The 22611-nt window shown below is 44.2% G+C and overlaps 2 protein-coding genes and 2 long non-coding RNA genes across 4 annotated transcripts; 2 read left to right on the top strand and 2 right to left on the bottom strand.

The window, feature by feature from the left end:
• Positions 1–497: 497 nt before the first annotated feature.
• LOC120823668 (calcium/calmodulin-dependent protein kinase type IV) lies at positions 498–14186 on the top strand. Its single transcript, XM_040183845.2, has 11 exons — positions 498–1312; positions 4360–4438; positions 5255–5317; positions 5544–5626; positions 6095–6167; positions 8132–8222; positions 8882–8956; positions 11294–11369; positions 11611–11737; positions 12162–12314; positions 12427–14186. The coding sequence occupies exons 1-11, from the start codon at positions 1206–1208 to the stop codon at positions 12937–12939; spliced, it is 1440 nt and encodes a 479-aa protein (XP_040039779.1). The 5' UTR covers positions 498–1205; the 3' UTR covers positions 12940–14186.
• A 1313-nt stretch (positions 14187–15499) lies between these two features.
• On the bottom strand, positions 15500–16087 carry LOC144411490 (uncharacterized). Its single transcript, XR_013468679.1, has 2 exons — positions 15732–16087; positions 15500–15696 (listed from the first exon to the last, which is right to left on the bottom strand). It is a non-coding gene; the product is annotated as an uncharacterized LOC144411490 (long non-coding RNA).
• A 3538-nt stretch (positions 16088–19625) lies between these two features.
• LOC144411491 (uncharacterized) lies at positions 19626–21203 on the top strand. The gene is made up of 2 exons (XR_013468680.1): positions 19626–19707; positions 21022–21203. It is a non-coding gene; the product is annotated as an uncharacterized LOC144411491 (long non-coding RNA).
• Positions 20917–22362, bottom strand: sid1 (secreted immunoglobulin domain 1). The gene is made up of 2 exons (XM_040183847.2): positions 21974–22362; positions 20917–21456 (listed from the first exon to the last, which is right to left on the bottom strand). The coding sequence occupies exons 1-2, from the start codon at positions 22014–22016 to the stop codon at positions 21110–21112; spliced, it is 390 nt and encodes a 129-aa protein (XP_040039781.2). The 5' UTR covers positions 22017–22362; the 3' UTR covers positions 20917–21109.
• Positions 22363–22611: the final 249 nt, after the last annotated feature.

The following is a 22611-nucleotide window of genomic DNA, read 5'->3' as shown; positions in this document are numbered from 1 at the left end:
ATATTAGATTTGTGTTATTTTGGGGAAATCTCAAACAACACATTTACGCATTAAAACACTTAATCATTAGAGTTTTTATTTCTCAGATTTTAGGTTTATGAAGATTCTTTTAGAGGCTAATATAAAGGAACTAAAATGATTTAATCATCACACATTAATGTCTCAGCGAACATTTAAAACTTTGAATAAACAGACTATACAGATACTACAATCTGACAGACCTTCTCTTTGCCTGAAGTGAAAGGACGACAGATCCACGTGACTCCCATGAGCAAGGTACGTGTATTGGTCCCAGAGTTGCGGGTTTGACTCCCGCAGGATCAAAGTCTCCAGATGCGATGCTAATGTACATTAGCATACGCACACAGAGAAAAAACCTTAATACATAGGTTATTTCTGTATTTAGGTTGCCGACCAGTCTTCGGTGACGGACAGGCGGGCCGCCCAATGGCAGAGCGGGTGGGGCTCCCACCCAGCCGCGCTGTGATTGGCCGGCTCGGTGACAGAGGGGCGGGGCTGTGAGATTACAGCATCCCTGCCTCTCTCTGCGGATCCAGCGGACATCTGGAGCTGCCCTGCCCGGGAATCAAACCTCCGAGCACCAGAAGACAGACGTCCCGCACCGAGACAGCGCGGGTTTCGCCGTCCTTCTCCCGCTGAACACCCGCCCGGGCTCCGGTGCCGCTTCTTCACCGGGGGACTGCAGCGCTTCGGAGAGACCGCGTCTGCCGCTAAAAACACGGAAATACGACAAAATCCCCGAAGGAGGGGTGATGGACTAAAGTGATCCGTTATCCGAGAGGATTGTAGGCCCCGATGGAAGCTGCGACACATCTGGACCTGGTCCGTCCGCGTCCCAGTTGCTGCCCCGGTCTGGACTGAAGAGTCGAGTTTGTCCCCGAGGATTTCAGATTGATTGTCTTTCTAGTTTTTCGGGTCAGATCTCTGATAAACGGTCCCGGTTGAGAGTTTGAGGGATCCTCCTCCTGCCGCTGGTCTGGATTAAAGCCCATCGGGATCATGAACCATCCCCCCTCTGCTCCTCTAATCTGGGTTTAAATCTGAGGTCTGACCTGGTTTACTCCGCTCACGGATCCGATCGGGTCACGCCTGACCCGGTCTGAAGCCGGCCTCGGTCCTGGTTCTGACCTCGCGCTCGGTCCAGGTCCCCTCAGTCCTGGTGTCGGCGGAGTGCTTCTGTTGCCATGCCGACGTCCCGGCCTGGTTCGGCGCCGGTGGAGTTCTGGGTGGACGGGTCGAGGCGGGACGGGGCGGTGGAGGAGTTCTACACCCTGAGCTCTGAGCTGGGCAGGTCTGGACCACTTTATTTGGGGGGGTCGAAGGGAGACAGGCTCACATGGCCTCCTCATTGGACCAAAACCACCTCCATAAGGGGTCCATGGGATCCCCACGTGTCATGTCTTAGAGCTGCATTCTCTGTAGTGGCCACCAGGGGCGACTCCTCTGGTCCCATAGACGTCTATGGGAAAACTACTGTACTTCTCTGTTGATTTATTCCCTCAGTGAACAGTGTAAACGTGACTTTATGGTCTCAATCTATAGTTTCCAAACTTCAACACAGCACGATGTTTATCGAGTAAATGATGGTCTATTTTGAGTTAAATTAACCATCGGGGGGGGGGCTTTGGGGCGGGGTTATACAGTAATTGGTCTTTACGTCCTCAGTTAAAATACGATCACTTCCTATTCACTGGTTTAGGAATCAAACTGGTGGTTCAAAATGCTTCATAACGTCCCAAAAAAAACACCAAAAAGTCACATAATGATGATGACGTCCACTTATATGGAATGCCGTTTTAGTCAAAATTAAATAAATGAATAAATACATGAAATATGCATTTGAAATACATCACGAAATAAATAAATGAGGCAATAAATACATAAATATTAAATACATTTAATTATTTCATGGTACTTTTATTTCATAATGCCACTTTTCATTTCCAGAGTCTTTTATTTCATAATGCCGTTTTTAATTTCTAGAGACTTATTTCATAATGCTGTTATTCAGTTCACGTTCTTATATGCAAATCAGGGGGCGTAGCTACATCTACCATTCAGAACAGACAACAGAGCCGTGTGCAAAAAAGGCTGGCTAAGGGACGTGAGTGTTGACATAATGGAAGACATCGGTGGGCTCCGAGGTAGCATGCTAGCATTAGCAGATCAAGGCCGTTGGCCATTGTGAAATAAAAGTCTCTGGAAATGTAAAACGGCATTATGAAATAAAAGACTCTGTTGTGATTGACAGGTCACTGCCAGATACGCATATGGTGTCTCTAGGTCCTCCTCAGTACAAATTAGGACGCCTCAGAACGTCTCAAAGCAACGCGAGACGTCATGACGGCGATGCCAAGTTCTTCTAAACAGTTAGTTGCTCAGACCCGTCGAATATGAAGATCCTCTTTCTCAATGTAAATCAATGGGGAAAAGGGTATTTGAGCCCCATGACATCATGTGATGGACCAGGAAGTTGTAATCACGCCGTTTGTTCACTATGTCACTCCCTTTGGTTTGGACCCTGAACGATTGTCTGCATTGAGGCGAAACTCTCCGTTAGCGATTCAGATTCATTTAAACCTTTTCTCTGCGTTCGTCGGGTTCTTTGTCACTTGAGTCATTTTGAATCAGTTTGCGACGCTCTCTGAAACTGAATGCTCTTCGCCGTCGTCTCTGAGACACATTTCTGTCGGCTGATTCTGGCTGCAACATCAATATTTAAACATCGCTAATGCAACACACATTAAAAGCGCGGTCATCTTGGATGTGTTGCCGTGGTTCCTGCCGATGGAAATGAAAAGCCCAGAATGCCCAGTGTGTGGAACACCAAGACATGACAACGTTTCTTTGTTCCACTGAAACGATTCTGTGGTTCACAGGCGCCGATCTCAGATCAGTAGGACTCCTTAGATAAAGGCCGTAAGGACAAAGTACTTCCTCATAAATGCCACCCTGGACTTTGCCCTTTAATACATCTGCAGCACAGAGGATTGTGGGTCAGAACATCCAGAGAGGCCTGCTGGCTGTTTGGGTATTGAAACGCACAGGAAATATAAACTCTCACATCCCCCAAAGCATCATGGGAACTGCAGTTCCAAAATACACTCTCCGCAAACATGGTAAGACAAAGGATTTCTTTTTTAAAGATTTCTTTTCTCTGATAGTTTTAAGTTCATCGCTCAGATCGACCCGTTAAATAAGATGACGTCAAAGCCAATTTTAATCTGTCGGGATAAAAATTTCCCAAATATTAAATATTAAAATCACTGGGCAGGTGACGTTAAGTCCCTGCAGTCAGAAACCTTATAATCCCGAACAGATATCTGCGTATGAACGGGACAAGAAATTAATTATATATATGTGTTATCATTATTTATCTATTTTTTACCAGTATTTATTTACTATCATTACTTTAAAAATAATATGAATATGTCAGCGGTGAATTCAGACACGTGTGAGCAGGCCACCAGTCCTGTTACCAGGTGTCCTGTTGCCATGGAGACCGGCCAGGACCGGTGTGTGTGTGTGTGTGTGTGTGAGAGAGAGTGTGTGTGTGTGTTTGTGGCTTCTCTTCAGATGGATCTGTTTCCTCCATCTGTCCCAACAGAATAACAGATCCCCCCTACACACACACACACACACACACACACATTTTAAGAATTGTTTTCTGCCCAAATAGAGAACAATGTTTTTACCGTCAACATGACTTATCCCGGGGAAAGACGAGGAAAACCCAGTTCATCCAGTTTGTCTCAATTTCCTGCAGTAAAATAACTAATTAAATAAACAATAAAAGAACTGGCGCCACTCTGTGAAAATACGGCTGTGACTCTGAGCTATCCGGACCCGGCAGCTAACTGGATTTATGTCACTCACCCTTTGTGTGTTAGAAACTAAAGCTTAAAAACAAACCGTGAAGCGTGGTCCAGGCAACATGTGATGGGTTTATTGATCAGGGCTCACGTTTAAACGGAGAGGCCACGGATGTGCGGCTTCTCGCTCCGGAGGATGATGGGGGATTATTTGTGGGATGTTTTCCTGTTTTTTTATTATTAAATGAGTGTGTTTGTAAGCATACTAGTTTTCCTCTAACGGCCGAACCGTCGTCACAGAGCAGCTACGGCAGAAACATGGCGGCTAAGTTTAGCTAACGTTAAGCATCACGTAAGAACTCCAAATATATCCATATTTATTTGTAATATTATTTGTGCTTCTTTCGAAAAAATGAAAGTATTACTTTAAATGGAGTTGTTTTCACTGAAAATGCCTTTCTAAGGTAGAAGTATGCGAGTAGTACGAGTAGCATTTAGTTAAAGAAGTATTGGTTTAACTTTTCAGAGGAGCAACGTCCATCGTGTATCGCTGTGAGGAGAAGCAGACTCAGAAGCCCTACGCTCTCAAAGTCCTCAAGAAAACGGTCAGTGTTGTGTCAGGGTGAATTTTTATTTTTAATTTTATTTGAGAATAAAATAGCGCGTCCCGTTTTGAATGGATACGGGACGTGGTTTGTCCGTCATCTGCATCCTCCGAGATGTCGTCAATGCAGCGTCCCATACAAATAATCCCACCCGATTTCTGTGAGGACTCGTCCTATTCTGTCCCTGATCGGGGACGATGAGGTTCCCTCAAGCCAACATCGTGATCCTGAGGCGAACTCCACGCCGACGAGGGCAGAGATGCTAACTCTTAAACCGTTCAAACTGAGCTAGCGGGAAAGAGAAGCTAAGCTAATGGTGCACAGTAGCTAACTCTAAACTAAGGGCAGCAAACCTCAAACTAGAGGTTAAGGAAAAGTTAACCTGGAAGATACCTGGAAGCCATTGGAGCTGAGAGGCTCGCTCTGTGGGTTTATGGATTCCTTCGCTTTATCTCCCACCTTTAATGTTAATGTTAGAAACAGAAACTAAATTTAGGCAACATGTAATAGATCAATTGTCTGGGTTTTTATCAAACAGAGGTCACATTTAAATGGAGAGGCCATTGTATGTGTAACTAACAATACACATCGTGTCAAAGCTCATAGTATACCCATGTTTGTTTGTAATAACATTTCTTTTAAGAATATAAACTACTTTAATGGACTACCAGCTTCTCCGTTCTCCCGGTCTGTGTTGTTCGATGCTAAATTCAAATACTCTGTTTGTGTTGTTGGACTTTATACACAACAGTTAAGGTTCAGTTCCTGTCAGACTTTGAACACATCAGATGTTTTACGTTGTTTTTTCTGTCGTAGATTGACAAGAAAATAGTTCGCACGGAAATCGGCGTGCTGTTGCGTCTTTCCCACCCAAACATTGTAAGTATGTTCCTCACCACATTGATCCAACAGTTAATAACTGATCAACTAACGTGACCATCAGTTGATCTTGTGTTTTATATATTTTGTATGCGCTAGTCTACAACAATTTCACGATGTGACGTTCTAATGAATTAGGACCTGGTTCTCCACTAGAAAAGGTTCTCCATTAAACAGGATCTCAATGAGAACAGGCTACTGAGAGTGGTACCTTGTCGTCTCTCAGATCCAGCTGAAGGAGATCTTCGAGACGGACACGGACATCGCTCTGGTGCTGGAGCTGGTCACAGGAGGAGAGCTGTTTGACAGGTGCAGTGCGTCGCTCCACCTATTTGAGTTGTATCATATTATATCAATGATCTGAGGTCCACTCACGGAACCATCAGGAGAGAGGATTCTCAGATCAATGGATTTTATTGTAGTTAATGGTCAATGGTCACTAATTACTAATTTGATAACAATGGTAGTATTACAGTAACATCATGATGATAATCAATAATACATTGACATTATTAATAACCTATTAATGTCTAGTGATGTCTAGTAATACACTAACAGTATTATTATTATTGCTCATATATCAATAGTTCCAACATTGTTGATTATACATTAACATATAAAATAAGAACTGACACATTAACATTGATATGAATACACCAACATAATTCATATTATTGATAATACATAAATCATTGGTTTCGTTTGGTGTTGGTCCTGGAATAAAAAAAGAGAAAACGTTGTTGGAGAAATAAACGATTAACTGGTGTTTGTCTTCAGGATCGTGGAGCGAGGTTACTACAGCGAGAGAGACGCCGCTCACGTCATCAAACAGATCCTGGAGGCTGTGGCGGTGAGGCTGCTGCATTCAGTGCCTGTTGTCATTGTCAGTAACCTACAGCACCGTCTGGGTGTCTGGTTAGCGTCACAGTCGGAGTGGATCATCCGGCTCCATCCGGCCCTCTGCTCATTAGATTACTGTTCACTTCCTCCATCTCTGATTAGTCGCTGGGACTCCACACGCTGAACCGCTGGACACGAAGCAAATCCTGGACCACGTTTAGCTTCGAGGTTCTGTTTGCCGGAGTTAGCTTCTAGTTAGCTTCTAACTCACATTGTCCTCACTCTTTGTGTTAAGGCTAAACATCAGCCCTTGTATTAACTATGCACATAGATATGAAACAAAAATACTTTAGGTGATTTAATTTCTTATTGTACTGTTTCTTTAAGGACGTCTAATTGGTGTACTGTTCCTTTAAGGTTTACATAAAGTCTCCTTCGAGTTTTATCAGTACATAAACAGCCCTGTGTTCCCACAGAAGCAGATTTAGTAGTGGAGATGTAGGAGTTTGTCCTCCTTCCAACTGATGAATCACACTCTTCCTCCTTCTCAGCAGATCTTATCTAACCGGAAGTTATAGCACGTGACGAGGTGTTCACACAATGCTTTTCAGAGAAGCGTTTGTATGATGAATAAAAACGGATGTGCAAACAGTTGAATAACGAATGTGAGTTGGGTAGACGGCTGTTGGTCAGAGCAAAACCTGTTGTTGTTGTTGTTGTTGTTGTAGGGGTTTTGAAGTAGTTAATTGGAGTAGTTAGTTCCAGTAGTTATAGTAGTTGTTGCAGCAGTATTTACTTTTCAATTTACTATCAGCAGTTTTACTAGTAGTATTCAAGCAGTTTTTCATTGTTGTAGTAGTTGATTCCAGGTGTTGCAGTAGTTAGTTGCATTGGTTGCAGTTGTTAGATACATTCGTTTAAGTAGTTAGTTGCATTGGTTGCAGTAGTCATTTGCACTAGTTGCAGTATTTAGATCCAGTAAGTAATTGCATTATCTGCAGTAGTTATTTTCATTAGTTGCAGTAGTTATGGTAGTTAGTTCCATTAGTTAGTTGCCGTAGTTAGTTGCGACAGTAGTAGTGGTAGTAATCAGTTGCATTAGTGGCAGTAGTTACTTGCATTAGGTAAATTAGTTAGTTGCATTAGTCAGTTGCTATAGTCAGTTGCAGTAGTTAGTTGCAGTAGTAGTTGCAGGTGTTGCTTTCAGCAGCTTTATTGTGGAAACTGTCAGCCTGCAGCAGCTGCAGGTCTCTTATGTAACAGCAACTTCCATCCTGCTGCAGATCAGATTAAAGCCAGAGAGGATTAATAAACACACACACACACACACTCACACACACACACACATAAATATAAACACGTAAACACAATCTGACCACAGCTGACCTACATCTACCACGCAGAGAAACATACGCCTGTGTATGTCTGTGTGTGTGCGCATCAGGATTACAGTGCGGTTGTATTTGCTGTATCACACAAGTGTGTTTGCCGTTAATCTGCAGCACGCAAACATCCTACACCCCCTGAACACACCAGCATCTCTTTTGCACCAGTTTGTAAAGCTCTGGTGATTTATGCTCACGCGGGTTCTCTGAAGGGGAGAGGCGAGCTGCAACAAACCACCAGAATGTTCTCGTTCTCCCTCAGACGATTATTCAAATGAGACAAATAACAGTTAACCTTATTTTTGAAATAAAATAGGCATCAGACTATTGTGTGGCAGATTTCATTGTTAGAGAGAGACCCTGAAGGAAATGAGGTCTCTTCTAGTCGCCGCAGACATCAGCTGATCCGAAGAGAGGAAGTGAGTGTTCCCAGAGCAGCAGGGCATGCTGGGAGCTGGGGGAAGAGGCCATCTGTCAGCCCGTCCTGCCAAATCTCCTCCGCCTCCCACAGACACCTTTAGGCTTTTCATCATGTGAAACCCGCTGCTGACTTCTATGTACCGATAAACCCTGTCGTTGTCTTTTTCAGTATCTTTACGAGAACGGAGTCGTGCATCGAGACCTCAAACCAGAGAACCTCCTGTACGCCGACTTGTCTCTGGACGCTCCGCTGAAGATCGGTAACCACCCAGTGCCCACCTCCACCCTCTGACTCCACGTTACATCTGCTGATGACACACGGAAACGAAGATTCACTGAGCCTCCGCCCGATAAACACAAGTCAGAGTGTCTTGAGCTTAATATCAGAGTGAAGCCGAGAACTTACACAACAAAAAGAGGGGAAAGTCACATAAAACCCCCGTTCTGTGTTTCCCAATCAAACTGACCTTGTGATGCTGCTAATTCTACCGGCACCTAAAGGCAGCTTCATGCTCGATGGGGACAGAACATTGGACAGCGAGCTCGTCGCTGGCTCGTTATCAGGTCCCTGGTATTTGGCGGTCAGGAGAAGCCTCTGTGTTTTTGCGCGTTGGCTTCCAGATGGCCGCTGGGCCTCCGGCTAACAGTTACAGATGGAATAAGCTCAGCCTCCGCTCTCTTTCATGAGACTCTCCAACACCAACGCCTTCCTCTTTGGTTCAGAGACTCTCCTGTACAGAGACACACGCTCCTCCTCCACATTCACACTCCCTCCCTTCACTTTAAATAGAAACAGGAAACAGGCAAAAACACCTCAATACGAGAAACGGCTTTTATTCTCAAACCCCCAACAGATAAAAACAAACAGTGGATCGTGTGGTAGAATCCATTAACGACAAAACATCCACCTCTCTTGCAGCCGACTTTGGTCTTTCCAAAATCATTGATGACCAGGTGACCATGAAGACCGTCTGTGGCACGCCGGGGTACTGTGGTGAGTTTGACCTTGACGGGCTGCAGGAGTAGTACTTAATGGTCTAGTATTAGCTGTGATACACAGGTACTACAAGTAGATGTAGTAGTAGATGGAACAGTAGTAGTAAAAGATGGTGTCGTAGCAGTAATAGATGGTGTAGTAGAAGTAGTAGATGGCATAGTAGATGATGGTGTAGTAGAAGTAGTAGACGGTGTAGTAGAAGTATATGGTGTAGTAGCAGTAGGAGATGGTGTAGTAGTGGTAGTAGATAGTGTAGAAGCAGTAGTAGATGGTGTAGTAGCAGTAGTAGAGGGTGTAGTAGAAGTAGAAGAAGATGTAGAAGCAGTAGTAGATGGTGTAGTAGCACTAGTAGATGGCGTAGTAGCAGTAGTAGAATGTGTAGTAGCAGTAGTAGATGGCGTAGTAGCAGTAGTAGATGGTGTAGTAGCAGTAGTAGATGGTGTAGTAGCAGTAGTAGAGGGTGTAGTAGAAGTAGAAGAAGATGTAGAAGCAGTAGTAGATGGTGTAGTAGCACTAGTAGATGGCGTAGTAGCAGTAGTAGAATGTGTAGTAGCAGTAGTAGATGGCGTAGTAGCAGTAGTAGATGGTGTAGTAGCAGTAGTAGATGGTGTAGTAGCAGTAGTAGAGGGTGTAGTAGAAGTAGAAGAAGATGTAGAAGCAGTAGTAGATGGGGTAGTAGCACTAGTAGATGGCGTAGTAGCAGTAGTAGATGGTGTAGTAGCAGTAGTAGATGGGGTAGTAGCAGTAGTAGATGGCGTAGTAGCAGTAGTTGATGGTGTAGTAGTAGATGGTGTAGTAGTAGATGGTGTAGTAGCAGTAGTGGATAATGCAGTAGTAGATGGGGTAGTAGCAGTAGTAGATGGCGTAGTAGCAGTAGTAGATGGTGTAGTAGCAGTAGTAGATGGTGTAGTAGCAGTAGTAGATGGCGTAGTAGCAGTAGTAGATGGTGTAGTAGTAGATGGTGTAGTAGCAGTAGTAGATGGTGTAGTAGCAGTAGTGGATAATGCAGTAGTAGATGGTGTAGTAGCAGTAGTAGATGGTGTAGTAGCAGTAGTGGATAATGCAGTAGTAGATGGGGTAGTAGCAGTAGTAGATGGCGTAGTAGCAGTAGTAGATGGTGTAGTAGCAGTAGTAGATGGTGTAGTAGCAGTAGTAGATGGTGTAGTAGCAGTAGTGGATGGTGTAGTAGTAGATGGGGTAGTAGCAGTAGTAGATGGTGTAGTAGCAGTAGTAGATGGTGTAGTAGTAGATGGGGTAGTAGCAGTAGTAGATGGCGTAGTAGCAGTAGTGGATAATGCAGTAGTAGATGGTGTAGTAGCAGTAGTAGATGGTGTAGTAGCAGTAGTGGATGGTGTAGTAGTAGATGGTGTAGTAGCAGTAGTAGATGGTGTAGTAGCAGTAGTAGATGGTGTAGTAGTAGATGGCGTAGTAGCAGTAGTAGATGGTGTAGTAGTAGATGGTGTAGTAGCAGTAGTAGATGGTGTAGTAGCAGTAGTGGATGGTGTAGTAGTAGATGGGGTAGTAGCAGTAGTAGATGGTGTAGTAGCAGTAGTGGATGGTGTAGTAGTAGATGGGGTAGTAGCAGTAGTAGATGGTGTAGTAGCAGTAGTAGATGGTGTAGTAGTAGATGGGGTAGTAGCAGTAGTAGATGGCGTAGTAGCAGTAGTGGATAATGCAGTAGTAGATGGTGTAGTAGCAGTAGTAGATGGTGTAGTAGTAGATGGCGTAGTAGCAGTAGTAGATGGTGTAGTAGTAAATGGTGTAGTAGCAGTAGTGGATGGTGTAGTAGTAGATGGGGTAGTAGCAGTAGTAGATGGTGTAGTAGCAGTAGTGGATAATGCAGTAGTAGATGGTGTAGTAGCAGTAGTAGATGGTGTAGTAGCAGTAGTGGATGGTGTAGTAGTAGATGGTGTAGTAGCAGTAGTGGATAATGCAGTAGTAGATGGTGTAGTAGCAGTAGTAGATGGTGTAGTAGCAGTAGTGGATGGTGTAGTAGTAGATGGTGTAGTAGCAGTAGTAGATGGTGTAGTAGCAGTAGTAGATGGTGTAGTAGTAGATGGCGTAGTAGCAGTAGTAGATGGTGTAGTAGTAGATGGTGTAGTAGCAGTAGTAGAGGGTGTAGTAGCGGTAGTAGATGGTGTAGTAGCAGTAGTGGATGGTGTAGTAGTAGATGGGGTAGTAGCAGTAGTAGATGGTGTAGTAGCAGTAGTAGATGGGGTAGTAGCAGTAGTAGATGGTGTAGTAGTAGATGGGGTAGTAGCAGTAGTAGATGGCGTAGTCTTAGTTAGAGCGTCTGTCAGCCATCTGTTGGCTAACGGGCTCCTCTGCCTGCAGCTCCAGAGATCCTGCGGGGAAATGCTTACGGCCCTGAGGTGGACATGTGGTCGGTGGGCGTCATCCTCTACATCCTGTGAGTGCATTCACACCCCACACAGGATAGATTGATTCTCTATGGATTTCACATCTAACTTTTATGGTCTTAAATCGTGAAGCCAGAGGTTATTCTCTAATTGACTAATCTAAAAAGACCACCCTATCATTTTAGTTTATTTTTCTTTCTTGTAAGTGTCTGAGCCAGTGTTTGACCTCCTGAAATACAGCCTTATTACAATCTGAAGTACTTGTAGCATTCACTGCGTCCTGTTCCCCAGACTCTGTGGGTTCGAGCCCTTCTTCGACCCGAGGGGGGATCAGTACATGTACAGTCGAATCCTCAACTGCGACTACGAGTTTGTGTCTCCGTGGTGGGACGACGTCTCCCTCAATGCCAAGGATCTGGTTGGTCTAAAGAAACGTTTTTTTAAATAATTTGAGACACTACTTAGACTCATGTTGAATGACCCCGACGTGTTCTTGATCAAGTCAAGACTGGAACCTGACCTGTGAATATAGTTCTATGCACAACATCTCGTCTCAGATGGTGTCATACTTGCCTAGGACTTGTCCTAAAGGAGTTTACGCTCAACATAAACTTGTCTGCGATGAGTTAAGACCTGAGTTGAGACTCAACAGTTTGATTCTGAGCTCCGACATGACTTGGAGCAGCCTTGAAAGACTTTAACTCTGGAATGTCCTAAACTTGCATAAAGAAGCTTGAGACTAGTTGATGCTAATCGACCGTAACCCTGAGTTCTGTCTGGAGGGGGTTTCCAGCTGGACCGGCGGTCTGAACCCGGTCCTGACCCTGTTTATCCGTCTGCAGGTCAGTAAGCTCATCGTCCTTGACCCCCCCAAGCGCCTCAGCGTCCGGGAGGCCTTGCAGCACCCCTGGGTGCTGGGCAAAGCGGCCCGCTTCTCTCACATGGACACGGCCCAGAGGAAGCTGCAGGAGTTCAACGCTCGCCGCAAACTGAAGGTGAGGACGGCGTCTCGGAGACGACCAATGTCGTTGTTGGTTTGTGGCCTTCACACGGATTGTTAAGATCTAAAATCATCACAATGTTCCTTAAGCTGTAATGTGTCGACAGGCCGCCATGAAGGCCGTCGTCGCTACCAGTCGGATGCACGAGAGTTCGCGGCGTCGCACCGACAGCTGTGAGATTCCAGGCTCGGGGACTTCAAGGCAGAGTAGCATGCAGCAGGACCCGCCTCCTGAGTCAACAAGCCCCGCCCCTGAGGATAAAGAAGCGCCACCCCCGGATCAACAGTCGCCGCACGACGACGAATCAAAGTCCGCTGACCAAAGTGCCCTCAGCCCCTCCCCTCCTTCGACCCCCAAACCACCCAGCTCTGACGTCAAGACCACGGGCTCCGCCCCCACCAGACCGCCGCTGCGAGCCGAAGGGCAACGACATGTGTCCGTCATCCCCAAAACCAAGCTGGTCAAGCCACGGCCGCCGCAGAAGAGCTGCTCCATGATAGAGCCCGCCTCCCGGGCCGAGGCCCCACCCACTCTCACCACGCCTCCGAATCCCAACAGCCTCACCAACGGCTTCACGCCGGGGGCCGAGTCCGCCAGTAAGACTTCCAACTGCCAGTAATCAGCTGACAGACAGGACAGAGACATTTTGGTTCCTCCATAACCACTAGAATGTTCAGCCTTCCACCGTTATAAACATCTACAGTCATTTAATGGGACCAAATTAACCTAAAGTATCTGCATCAACATTTAACTTCCATTTCTGTAGCTTTGCTGCTACGCTAGCATGCTAACAGCTACTTACACACTGAGGGTGGTTTTTTTTTGCTTGGGATGATTCAGGATATGAAGAAAGAAAAAAGCATTTGTTCCACATCGGGACTTACGAGTGATTGCTGATGGCGTTTGCCGTGGTAAGAAAAACTACCAGAGCTCAGAGAAAATGGACTTCTTAGGTCCTTAAATGGGCAGAAAGGAAGTCTTCAACACCAACACTTTTTAAAAAATATTTAAAACACATCTCAAAAAAAAAAAAAATCCATTCGCAAGTTAAACCTTTTCTTCCATCTTTTACATTTATGAAAAATATTTATATTTTGGGCATAAACAGTAATTATTTAAACGTTTCTAAAACTCCTAAGCTCATATATATGTATAAATATATACATAAAACAGTGGGATTTTATCCACGTTTGTTATCAGAAAACACTTAAAATGAAACCTCAAGGGAGTCTCCTGCTGTTTGGTTGCGTTTCTTATCACAGTAACCACGGTAACTCATTAATAGTTGGTGATTGGCTGCACCGATCAGTGTCTGGATACGTCACATGTGTGATGGCGCTCGCTGTTAAATAACCATCAGGGTCTGAAGGCCCTTCCTCGTCCGGTTGGAACTTTCCTCCATTCTTCTGCTACGCTTGTTGCGTGTCAGTCTGGATCCATTCGAACGGTTCGGCTTGTTTTTAGGTGTGAAAACTGAAAGAAGGGGAACCGGGCTGAAGGATTCTCAGCTACCCAGACGTGAGATTCTGACTTGAAACATCGCTGGTGTTTTTTTGAGCGGCGGATCCAACCGTTGAAGATTTTCAAAGTTCTGATTTGGGACAAACGGAGACTCCAGATCATTTTCTACTTCTTTGCCTTTTGCTTTTCTCCTTTTGTTTCTTTTATTGTCCCCTCATCTTCATCTTCTTCTTTTCACCTACTTTTTTCCTTATTCCTCTGCTCCTTCTGTTCCTTCTTCTCCTTCTTGACTATATTCTGTTTATTTTGATTTTCCATCTTTTGGTACTGAAGGAGACTTTTCCTCGGGCGCTCAGGACGGAGCCGACTGATTGTATTTCATTAAACTTTTTTGAACAAGGACAATGAGGAGGAGAGCAGCTTCTTCCTCTCTCTGTGGTTTCTCTTTCTCTTTTATTTAACAGCTTCAGACAAACTGAGAAACTGCGAAGTTGCTGTTTCCGTTTGAAGAGACACTTTTGCTTTCAGTCGTTTTTTCTGTCCTTTCTACTCTTTGCTGTTGACTTTGTTCTGCAGCTGCATGAGTGATGGATCCCGTGTGTAGTTCAGTGGCGTGTCGTGTTCGTCAGCTCCTAGTGCAACGGTGTTGTTTACACTTGTATCAGCAGGGATGATGAAGATCTCCTGTTTGCACTGTACATATTATGGTCAAAGAAAACTTCTGACAGAGACACAGTCTGCACAGTTCAGACCCCCACCCCTCAAAAGATACCAAATTTGTCCTTTGACCTGATCTGACACCACACGTTCTACCTCTCTTTCCACAGGGGCTTCCAAAATTATTTTTAGAAAGGATGCAGACGTCTCTGGAAACTAAAACTCTCTCTACGGTGGCCCAGACAGACCAAACGGAGGCCAAAGCTTTACCGGAGAGTCACACAAACATCTGGGCCTTTCATTCATGAAGAGAAAGTCCTTCCTGGATAGAAATACTCAACGGGACATATTTTGTATTACCATTTACCTTCACGTATTAAACCTACACATTGTCTAGAAGTAGGGCTTTTCTGCTTTTAGAAGTTAACACCATTTCATATTTTTTACTGAAGGCGAGGTTTGTTCCAATCGGCATGATCGATACGGGTGAATCGGTGATGGTCTTCATTTCTGAAAGAGCCTTTGCTTTTTGTTCTGTCTCAGCCACCGTAGGAAATCCTGGACCGGGAAGACAAACTCTCTTTAAAAAGGAACCAAACTTCTAGAACCTGGTGGTGGGAGAAGAAGATCCTTCAAAGTAAAAGTAGGACACGGTCCCCACTGGCGTCGCCTCACCCTGACTCCGCCCACTTTCAGCGCTCCAATCAAATGCATATGGTTTAATTTGAATCCCTCTGTATCTGCCCACGCTTGAGTGCGGAAGATGTGGATGGAATGAACTGGTGTTTGCTGTCGGGTGATGACGTCACACAGGTGGACGCTTCACCCGACCGGTCGTCACCACTAGATGTCGGGCTTCATGTGGTCCTGCTGGTCCAACCGGGCCCTGTTCAGAGGGACATGGTGGTCTGCAAGGCTCAGTGGGCAGTAGATGAGAACATCTAATATTTTTACACAATATGGTTTTAATTATTTCCCCCCCGCGTTTCGCCAGCCGGGAGAGACCGAACCCCCCCAGAGCACCTCCAGCCTTCTCTCACTGATGCCTCGTGGCCGGACAGAAAGCTCTGCGATTGGTCGAGTCCGACGCCAGTCAAAGTAGGCGCTTCAGTGTTGTTGAAGGTCTCGCCTTACGGTTTGGTTCCTCTTCAAATAGTGTAGAAAAAACAAAACCGCCGCAACGCTCACCTATTTTCGCCGTCTAGCCGTCCTCAGGTGTTCACCTGTCCGCGGCGTCTAGCCGTCCTCAGGTGTTCACCTGTCCGCGGCGTCTAGCCGTCCTCAGGTGTTCACCTGTCCACAGTTTAAAATGTCTTGCCAAATGCAGATATCTGGATATTTAGCTGTCATGGTAGAAAGCATGTACTCTGTATATTTGATTTACATATATACTCTTATTCTGTAAAAACATGAATATTTTGCTTCTATTTATCTTGACTTCTGTGTGACGGGGGGGGGGGGGGTGGGGACTAATCTGTCAATTATGTTGGTTTTGTGTTTGCTGAGTGAACTTGTACCTCTTTTTATTTTGAAGGATGACATATAAACTGACAGCTGTAACACATGTATCTCTGCATGTATCATTTATTTATTGATCATATCAGATTAAAGACTTAACCGGAGCGGACACTTGGTAACAGCTGATCTGATTGAGCAGGATGTAACACGAACAGTAAACAGTAGTTGAATCAGTTATGGCTTCTGTCATTGTTCTTATTTGTTATTCATTTAACTTTCAGCTTTACTTTACACACATTTATTTTCTTCATGAATGCTTAAATCGTTCCCTCACAATGCCAGAAGGAAAGAGGTATTTATTTATTGGTATTATTGAAACATTAAGTCACCCCCGGTGGACTTAAGGAGATCATTTTCAATGTAAAACAGACATGAAGTTCATAAATGGTGACATACTGCAGTTTTTTTTCATCAGCGGCTCCACTTGCTGGTGTCCAGTCTGGGACTCGAACTCGTGACCTCTGAGTCACAGGCAGTCCTGTGAGCCGAGTTTCTGACGGTAGCGCCGTCCTCCCTGGATCGTCCCGCACCAGTACGTGGAGCTCGACCTCCAGTCCGCCGCTGGCACCTCCCACAACGAGGTGGCGCCGTAGGCTCCGCCCCCACCTGACCCCGTCCGTGACACGTCTGTTGATGTCACCATCGTGTCATTGACCCACCACATGACCTCCCGCAGAGGGGAGTTTGATCCCGTGAGCACGCAGACCAGCAGGGGAGGAGATTCCGGTTGTGGAGACGACGGGACGGACGATAAAATCTGAACTGACGGACCACAACCTGCAGCGGACAAAATAACAAGAATATATCGTTTCTTCAATTCTCTCTCGCTTTGCTCACAATGAGAACTTGAGTCACAGCACGTTGCTCGTTTGTCAACAGGGAACAATTATTGTTGGAAACTCAATCAAGCCGAGACTTAAAACCACCACAGACAAGGAGACTAAATAACCACAAAGAGACAAGACAACCAAAAGGAGCCACAAGACAAACAAAAAGAGACACAAAATAACCACAAATAGACATTTTGTTTTATGCCTTCTCTTGACAATTGTAACTGGTTCCAGTTGGTAATCGGCTCATTTTATCTTGTATGTTTCGGAGACGACCTGCTGTCTTGATATGACGATGATCATCATCTCCGTTATAGTCGGCTCCTTCTTCACCAACGTCGACCAGCAGCTGAGTCCCGCCACTGAAAACCACGGAGAAGGAGACGGCGCGTCTGCCGGGCAGAGAGCAAACGCACCAACATCTGCAGGAGGAAACGCACCGTGAGGACAAAGCGACGCTCACAGAGCAGCTTCTTCAGTTTCTCACCGCAGCAGGAAGATGAAGCTCAGAGCCGTATCCATCCCAAAGGCCTCTATCTCCAGCCGTTCAAGCTGCCGAGGAGGAAATACACTGAAATGAAAGTAGAAGTTTTAAATTCTTTGGGTTTTTTTAAGTCCTCACATCTCACTTAAGTTCAAATAAATGTCGTTTTTTTAATCTTATGTTTTCATAATATTGAAAAACCAGCATGTGCTTTAACAGACAATTTTTACCTAAAACAAGAGTCCATTTAACATTGTTTGGATTCTGATTTAAAGTCATCGTAATGATCGTTTTTTAACGTCGAATTAAAAGTATTCGTACCTTTTTCTAATAGTGGTCCTTGGAGCTGCGGCTGCAGTCAGTCTGAAGTCTGATGATCTTTGGGTCTGTAAAACAGAAATATGAAAACCGTTGAAGCAGAACACCGACAGCCTCCAGAGGAGGGACGCTGCTCTGGGATCAGATCGACCGTTGGTTCGCAGCTGGTGACAGAAAAACAGGACATCTTCTCACTGTGGTTCCAACTGGCGTCCGAGATAAGATCCCCACACCAAAGAAACACAATCGCTACAACACATAGTGTTGGTCTGTGTAAAACTAGTATGATAAGAATTGTTGTAACATTCTTCTTTTGGTTTTTTAATATTATTATAGCAACATGAAGATCTTCTTACTGTCGACATTGTGTTGAATGAATCTTTCTGTTGGATTTTTCTCCAGGGATTTGATCCCAAATACAACTTGACAATAAGTGTTAACATATAACTATATTGTTGATGTAGTTTTTTAAAGCACTGATATTCCACTATTGTAGATATGATGTACATGCGTGTTAGTGACGTAAAAAAGAGCAGGTTGTCTCCGGATGAAACGGCGCCCCCTGTTTGTAACGTGAGTATAATCAAACAATCACAGCGAGTCTAACTGAGAAAAAACAGGTGAATCTGATTTCTAAGTATTGCCGTATCATTATGTAATAAAATGTGGCACCGTGGAAGTGAATTTAGTCAACAGTTAGCTGGCGTCCAGCCATTGCTAATGCTAATGCTTCTAGCATAGGTGGCGGCGGAGTGTCAACAAACAAAATGGCGTCTCAGCAACACGTGCGCTGCAGGCCTACCAACTCTCACGGTTTCGCCGTGTGACACACGCTTTTGCATGTTTTCACACGCACTCACGCCACACAACCAATTTCTCACGGCAAAAAAAAAAATCTGATTTTGGGCCGAAGCGCGTTCGTTCCTTTTCAAACTCCCCGACAATAGATGGCGCTAAGGAGCGCATCTGTAAACCCATTGGCTGCATAGACATCCTATTTACCCCAAAGAGTCCCGAAGTTAGCAACAGAAGAAGATTTTCAAACAGACACAACCGCGGGAGAAACTCAGGAGGAGCAAAGACTAAGGTACGTTAATGACATGTGGTTCAATTAAGTACTCACTCTCTTAAACTTTAAATCTTGAAAGAAATTATTTGTTGTGTTTGTGCGTGTGATTTTGAGTGGTGAATGTAAACTCAGCTGTCATAACAAGCAGCAGGAGAGCACCTTGTTAACCTCTTGGTATACTGCATGCTCAAAACACAAATTACTAACCAGCTTCTGATCTCCTTCTTAATACCTCATTTTTTGTTATTTTATTTATGTGTATTTATATTATGTGTATCCATTGTTTTGCTTTGAAAGGCTACTGTTTAAGCACTTTAAGCACTTTATTTGTTGCACTTTTTTGTTTGATAATGAAAAATATTTTTCCCTAACTAAACTTGTGTCATTTTTTGCTGAACATAAATCATTAAGTGCTCTTAAGAATACAATTATTAACAATATAGGTTAGGTTTCAGTTAAGAATTAGTTGAATACCATTGTAATCAAAATGTCAATCAACCTAAATTGGTCTAATCTTAAACACAGGTCTATTAATTAGGCTATATTGTGGTACATAGACAGTCATTGAGGCACAGCAATAGTTTTCTGGTTGAATGTTCAGCTCAAGTCTAGAAGGCCCAACAAGTCATGAGCAGATGAACATAAATCAGAATAAGTTCAGGCATACCACCCAAAAATCCACGAGAATGCATGAAATAACATCTACTTAAACCAAAATGTCCTGGGGGTGGACCTTCAGCTATGTCTTTGCTTCACAGAATGTAACCAATGTTGTCCATCTCCAGTAGGCCGCCCCTATCAACGACTTTGGGCCCCACAAACCACCAGAATGCAGGGTACAACATGGGTACTACGCCAAATGAATTCCAATTTCCTGATATTTGAGCCACCAACGTGTGTGGCTGCGTGCGCGGCAAAATTTTGGTCACCCCCGACAAAATCTCACTCCAAGGTTTTTTGAAAAGTTGGCAGCTCTGGCGCTGTCATTATCGGACCCGATGGAGATGGTTTAAGGACCTTGAAAAAAAAAGAGACCCAGCTTCACATCCCGTGAGTCAGATACACGTTGTTACCCGTCTGCCTGTTACCTGTCTGCCTGTTACCTGTCTGCAGTGGCGGCTGGTCCATAGACTACAGACAGGAAGTAAGAAGAAAAAAGGAAGAAGAAAAAAGAAAATAAATAGTTTTTATTAATTTTTGTATACATACATTTTACAAATAGTCAATATTCGTGTTTTTGTGCTTTTGAAAGATGGATTATATATCCGGTCATATTTGTAAATTAACATATCTGGCAAAATGTATGACGTCCTCTCCGCTTGTCTCAGCTGGTCGGTCCCAAAGCGGCGGGTCAAAGAAGCAGTTCAGCCAATCACTGATGACGTTAATGAGTGACATTAGAATTTCAGCGTCGTAAAATACATTGAGATTTGGGCCCTGCGCTTAACAACGTAACAAGAGCGACCACCGGCAGTGTCCTCCAAGAAGACCCGACCCGAACTCGGTACCAGGGTAGAACTTTGCCGGAAGAACTAGAAGTAAAACAGGTGGTAAAACAGGTGGGCCCAGATCAGCCCGACCTCACGATCAGACAGCGGCCCGACGCACATACAACGCGTCTGTAGAGACTCCTACACCGGGATGTTTAGCTAGCTAGCTACGCGCTAACGCTGTGTATTTTTCTAGACTAGCATCATTAAAGTTGACATCGCTGCCCAGCTGCGACGCACACAGGACCGCGGTGAGGACACACAACCAGGACGCAAACAGGCACATTTTATCCAAAAAAATCATTGTGTGACGTTTTTTGGGGCTTTTGAGTCTTTCATCAACACACTGACCGCACACAGGTGCATCTCAATATATACATGTTCTAATAGATTTTATATAAATAAAATAATAATAATAAAATTATTATATGATATTTATAATTGTTACAGTAAGGTAATCCCTCTATATCATATTTAGAAGTGGTTTTATATATATATTTATTGATATAGTGAATTGTTTGAATAAGACGTCCTTGATTTATTAAACTGTTGAATAAATGTTTATTATGTTTATTTATTTATATTTATTTACTGTTTCCTGATGGATGGCTCTACCAAAAAGCTGTCTGTCTGTTACCTGTTATCACCATCTTTCTTTTAATCTGAGGTTTTTAAAAACATACTTATAATTTTAAAAGTATGATGTAAAATGACTATTTGTTATAAATGGTACGGAACCTTTTTATGTTCATAACAACAAAATAGTTAGTGAGGTCATCGAGGTTGTTGTTTATTCAACATTTTACAGGTGTTTCCATTTATCACTTTAACAGTCTTTCTTCCTGTTGTTGTGAAACAAACTCTAAACCGACAGACAGTGAAAGTACAACAGACTGAAGATCCATCCGACTCAGATGAAACCGCATGGCGTCGTTTCTTCTTCTTCTACTCTCCTCCCCGGGTCACGGGGTCACGGCGCAGTAATAAACTGCCGAGTCGCTCCATGTGGCGTCGAGCAGCAGCAGCGAGCCGTCGGCTCCAGCGGAGACCTTCCCCGGGCCCACGGCGGCGCCGTACTTCACGTCGGAGGCGTTTGTGGACCTGAAGGCCAGCAGCAGCTCCGGGCGGCGTCCTGCCGCTGTCCGGTACCAGCTGAGGGTGGAGGAGGCGTTGGTGGAGGAGGCGTTGGTGGAGGAGGCGTTGGTGGAGGCGTCCAGCAGGGGGCACCGCAGGGCGGCGTCCTCCCCGACCCTCACCCGCACGGGGGAGGCTGGCAACGCGGCGGCGGCGTGCGGCTCCCACCGGAAACCTGAGACACGTGTTTATTTATAATCGTTTTCATCCACACAGACAGAATCAATATAACTAAAGTAGGTTGTAGTAGAACTAGTTCTGAGAAGAAAAAAAATGCTTTTGATTCCAAACAGTAAGAAATTACATTTGAAACAAAAGTAATAATATAGCTTTTCAAGTTAAAACGAGATGGAAAGTTGATTTAATTTCGTGCCGCTAAGTGGTGACTGACCAATAGTTGCACCTCTGAATATTTGTTCCTCCATTAATCCTGAATATTTAAACATGTAAAGTATCGTTCAGGCGCTGCATTTCTAATCCTTCTTAAAGGAAGCTTTAATTTGAAGGAACGTTCGGCATAAAATCCCTTCAATTTGCCCAAAATGAGTCTTCTACCTGTCAACAGTTGATGCGTTTAGTCACCAGATTAGGAATCAGTTGCCTGAAGATTATATTTCAATATCAATTTAAGCATAAAACTAAATATGTGTATGCAGAGTTTAGACATTAATAATATAAACAAAACAACTCACTGCTGAAACAGAGGATCAGACCAACCAGCAGAGACTCCATCATCCACTGACCGAGGAAGCTGCTAACTGAAAGACTTCAATGACAAAGATGTCCTCCGGTGGTGGAGACACTGAGACACGAGCCGATCACACATCAGTCCCGCTCTGTTATTGATCCACACCAACAGCTACTTCCTGTTTACTTCCTGGTGTTGCAGTGATGGTTGAGCGTGTGGGTCTAAATCACCAGGGGGGTAAATGTGACCATGGAACACCTGCAGGAAGTTTAAGTAACCGCTTGTCTTTTATAGATGAGAATATTTTCGTTGTAAGATTGAAATAGTTTATAATCCCAAACAGATTTAATAATTAGTTCAAACTTTAGCTATCAACTCGTTTATGTCAGCAGAAAATTAAAACCATAAATGAGTGCAGTCGGTAAATATATGAATTGAATATTATATTAGGAATGTGGCAGGTAAAAGTACCCGTGCTACCCAACCAAACCCTGCCGGTGCCTCGGGGAGGATTTACAGTGGGCAGACTGACCCGTAAACAGGCGTCAGAAAACACTTCCAAGGCTCTAGAACCTCGGGGACGGTCTCATCTGAACCGCTATATTAATATATACTAATATATATATTTATACTACTTAAACG

Source organism: Gasterosteus aculeatus, chromosome 8 (assembly GCF_964276395.1).
Source record: "Gasterosteus aculeatus chromosome 8, fGasAcu3.hap1.1, whole genome shotgun sequence".
NCBI lineage: Eukaryota > Metazoa > Chordata > Actinopteri > Perciformes > Gasterosteidae > Gasterosteus > Gasterosteus aculeatus.
This window is presented reverse-complemented; position numbering and strand designations above follow the sequence as displayed.

Bases quoted from the DNA above. Each gene is read 5' to 3' on its own strand.
- LOC120823668 (XM_040183845.2), top strand. From the start codon at position 1,206: ATGCCGACGTCCCGGCCTGGTTCGGCGCCGGTGGAGTTCTGGGTGGAC. The intron at 11,370-11,610 runs GTGAGTGCATTC...CCTGTTCCCCAG, and splicing joins GGCGTCATCCTCTACATCCT to ACTCTGTGGGTTCGAGCCCT. The intron at 12,315-12,426 runs GTGAGGACGGCG...ATGTGTCGACAG, and splicing joins ACGCTCGCCGCAAACTGAAG to GCCGCCATGAAGGCCGTCGT.
- sid1 (XM_040183847.2), bottom strand. From the start codon at position 22,016: ATGATGGAGTCTCTGCTGGTTGGTCTGATCCTCTGTTTCAGCA. The intron at 21,457-21,973 runs GTGAGTTGTTTT...CACGTGTCTCAG, and splicing joins TCTGATCCTCTGTTTCAGCA to GTTTCCGGTGGGAGCCGCAC.